Raw genomic sequence first — 3,652 nt, forward strand, 5'->3', positions numbered from 1 at the left:
ATATATATATATATATATATATATATATATATATATATATATGTTGTGCAATTTTTGCACAGTTATCTTTTTTGTGGTATAAAAGAAAATATTGGTACAGTGTTTCTTAATGTCAGTGTGAAATGCATTTAAGAATAAAAATTGTCAATTTGAAAGACAAGATGATTAAAGGGCCCAGAATAGTCCCATCATGAAAGTTGTGAAAATAGTACAAACATATACTTTGTCAAAGATGTTTTTTATTATGAGTTTCATTTGCCAAATATTGACCATTTTGGATATTTAACATCTTTAACATGGCCTTATTGTTTATGCAAATTCAGAAGAAATTATTCCTTGGATTTAATGGTTTACAAAAATTTTTCATTTAAGTCCCATTGTTTTGTGCTTGTTATAATCCTAAGAAATCGTATAATATGGTAAGTGTAACTTTTCATAAGTTTAGTTAAGATTTGTTATGGAAAACTAATTTTTGATGAAAATTGGGAAATATTATATAAAATACCTCCTTGTGTGATGTGTTTATATATCAAAGAAGTATAATAAAAAATGTATAAATTTTACAGAGACAAGTAGGGATTGATATATACATAACCTAGTTTGGTATAGTGGTATTGAAAGTTTTAATGCTACAAAAAGTATTGAAACAAGAAAGTCAAAACTGCAAAAATTGAGTTACTTAAAATGAAAAAAGTTGTATCCTACTTTGGCTCAGACTATCATAACTATGGTGAATTGTGGAATTAGGGATAATTTTTTTTTTCATTTTAAGTAACTCAGTTTTTATAGTTTTGACATCCTTGTGTCAATACTTTTTGTAGCATAAAAACTTTCTATATCACTATAGCTAGCTAGGTTATGTATATATCAATCACTACTTGCCTTTATAAAATTCTAATATTTTTTATTATATTTGTTTATTTCCTTTTTATTACCTATATTTATGTGCACCAGCAATACCAAGTGTGGGATGAGCATATGCCTGATTTGATCTTTCTCATTAGGATCTAATTTGGAGAAAATTGAAGGTGTTCTAGATACTTATCTACAAGTTTAAAGATCATGACCACAAAAAATACATATTATCATATAGAATAACACTAAATTATTTAAGTTGAAACTGTAGAGACTTGTTAAATGTTTAAAATGTAGGAATGTACTTATGTAGGGTGTGCTAATATTGAAAGGAAGATATATCATCTTACTTGTGTATAGATACCAAACTTTAGTTATGTGATATGACCATATATACATTGAAAAAGCTGCTGAATCCCCCTTCATTATAATAAGCTGTAAAACGATCATTTTATAAATAAATTGAAACAATGGAAAGGATATATTTCAGCATATATTGCACTTGCTCCCAGTGTGTTTGTATGAATGAGTCAGTATTTTTTTGTATCATAGTTTGTTTTCTATTTTTGATCTAGACATACATACATACTGTTGTTTACTGCACAATATAAAAAATCAAAGGAAACAATATTATTCAATATTTTTAAAATGCTTCAAAATTGTTGTTTCCAAAACAAACCACTTACTTCTCTGCACACATTAACTACTACTCATACATCTGCTGTTGAGATTTTGCACATAACATTAGCCTTGAACTTTTTCTCAACTAATTCACAGGTTTTGATGTGAACTGCACTACATGATATAATCATCATGAGACAATAACCCTCCACAAGTAGGAGGGTGACACATTTTCTGTGCACAGTAGATTCCAATAAGAAATAATGTTAAAATATCATATTTTCTCTCAGTTACTGGTACAAATATTTACTTTAAACCTCCAAAGCCAGAATAAAATTATAGGTGAATAATTTGTATATATTTCTAATATTGCACTTTGTTTTGTCTTTAATAGGGTGATATGGTTTATTGCCAAAACTGTTTGGAAGATGACCTGAGATTCCTTCAAGAGTCAAAAAATATCAACTTAAGTGAAAAGATTCTCATTGCTCAGATAAAACCTGGACAATTAGTTGATCAGGTGAGGTTCAATAGAAGAAGTGACTGTACAGATTGGATGCCTGTATAATGTAGCAACTACATTCGGATAATCCATTTGGGCTTGGCATAGCCCGGTGATTGGTATTCCCAAGCTTCAAATCCCACTACTTGGTCAGATAACAGTAGCCCAAGGGTTAGCAGTGGGGTGTTGTTGATTATCAGCCTTCTCTATAGTCTATTAGTTTAAAATTATGGATGGCTAGGTACTGATGACTCTTGGGTAGCTGTGTGTGAAACTCTGAAACAAACAAATAATAAAGCTATTTTGTATTTATAGGTTTTACAAACAAAAGTACCCATCCCCAGTGGTGAGAAAAGTTTAAGTTAAACTATCAATTGAAATTATTTCACGGACTTTAAAACTCTGAGCTACTTATACTGCCCACTGCGAAAAGTAATTGTTGAGCATTTCAGTCATACTAAGAGTTGTTCAACAATAACATACGGTAAATCTACATTTTTATTCTTTAAGTTATGTTACATTTTGAAATGTGAATGATTGTGTGATTAATCCCTGACAATTTATTGTAGAATATCCTGTTTGTGAAATAAAATTTGGCATCAACATTATTCATGACTGTTCTCCTGTCATTTCAAAAGTGAATGTTGAGCTTCGCCTGTGTGTGCAGCTTTTCAAATGGGAGACAGATCAACGCTCGGACAGACACCACAGTTTGCAATATATTAGGTCATCAAGAAATTAATTTTGCCTTTTGAGACACTTTCATTAACCACCCCCAAAAAACGTACATCATGTATAATAGTTAAATGAACCTCCTAATCATCACATTAGTGTAACCTATATAATGTGTAAAGTTTAGTATACTCAGTATACTCTAATCCCTTATAGTGATGGCACTTGAGGAGACACACATTTGGCATGTAATGCTGTTTGAATACAAGAAGGGAAACAATGCCTCTGTAGCCACAAAAAATATCAAAGAAGTTTATGGAAATGTTTTGAACGTGCGTAAGTGTCAATGATGGTTCAGCAAATTTCGTTCAGGCGGCTTTAACCTTAGAAACTGTGATGGCAGGGGTTGACACTTGTTGGAATTGATATTGATGCTCTGAAGACACTTGTTTTGTCTAACACAAGGCAACACACTCGTGAAATGGCCTTAAAATTGCATGTCTCTCATGAAACAATACGTAAACATCTAAGGAATATGGGAAAACTCCATAAAGAAGGTGTTTGGGTACCTCACAAACTCTCCGATGATCATTGTTTCCCACATGTGAAAATTGCTTCGTCTCTTTTGGCACGTAAAGTGCGTGAATCATTTTTGGATACAATTGTCACTGGTGATGAAAAATGGATTCTTTTTGCAAATATTAAATGACAAAAACAATGGCTCAGTCCTAGACAAAAAACCACTTCTGACCCCATAACCTGGACTCCATCCGCAGAAAGTGATGCTTTGCATTTGGTGGGACATCAAAGGAGTAATTCATTTTGAACTCCTCAATCTACAGTGAACTGTCAATGCAGAGATCTATAGTCAGCAACTGGAACATTTAAATCGAACCCTTCATTAGAAGCGCCCTTCACTCATCAATCGGAAAGGTGTTCTTCTTCTCCATGACAGTGCACGTCCACATGTGGCGGAACACAAGATTATGGAGTTGGGTTGGG

General features: G+C 32.3%; 1 protein-coding gene across 2 annotated transcripts in view; it reads left to right on the forward strand.

The window, feature by feature from the left end:
• The window catches only part of LOC106466367 (putative N-acetylated-alpha-linked acidic dipeptidase), a 92,598-nt gene that overhangs the window by 26,578 nt on the left and 62,368 nt on the right, over positions 1-3,652 (forward strand). For both annotated transcript variants that reach the window (XR_002612186.1, XM_013926647.2), the window contains exon 4: positions 1,871-1,996. Coding sequence is in view for 1 of the 2 variants with exons in the window: in XM_013926647.2 (XP_013782101.2) it covers positions 1,871-1,996 (126 nt within the window). In the remaining variant the exon portion in view is untranslated. The remainder of the gene's footprint in view (positions 1-1,870; positions 1,997-3,652) is intronic.

This window comes from Limulus polyphemus, unplaced genomic scaffold (assembly GCF_000517525.1).
Source record: "Limulus polyphemus unplaced genomic scaffold, Limulus_polyphemus-2.1.2 Scaffold2238, whole genome shotgun sequence".
NCBI lineage: Eukaryota > Metazoa > Arthropoda > Merostomata > Xiphosura > Limulidae > Limulus > Limulus polyphemus.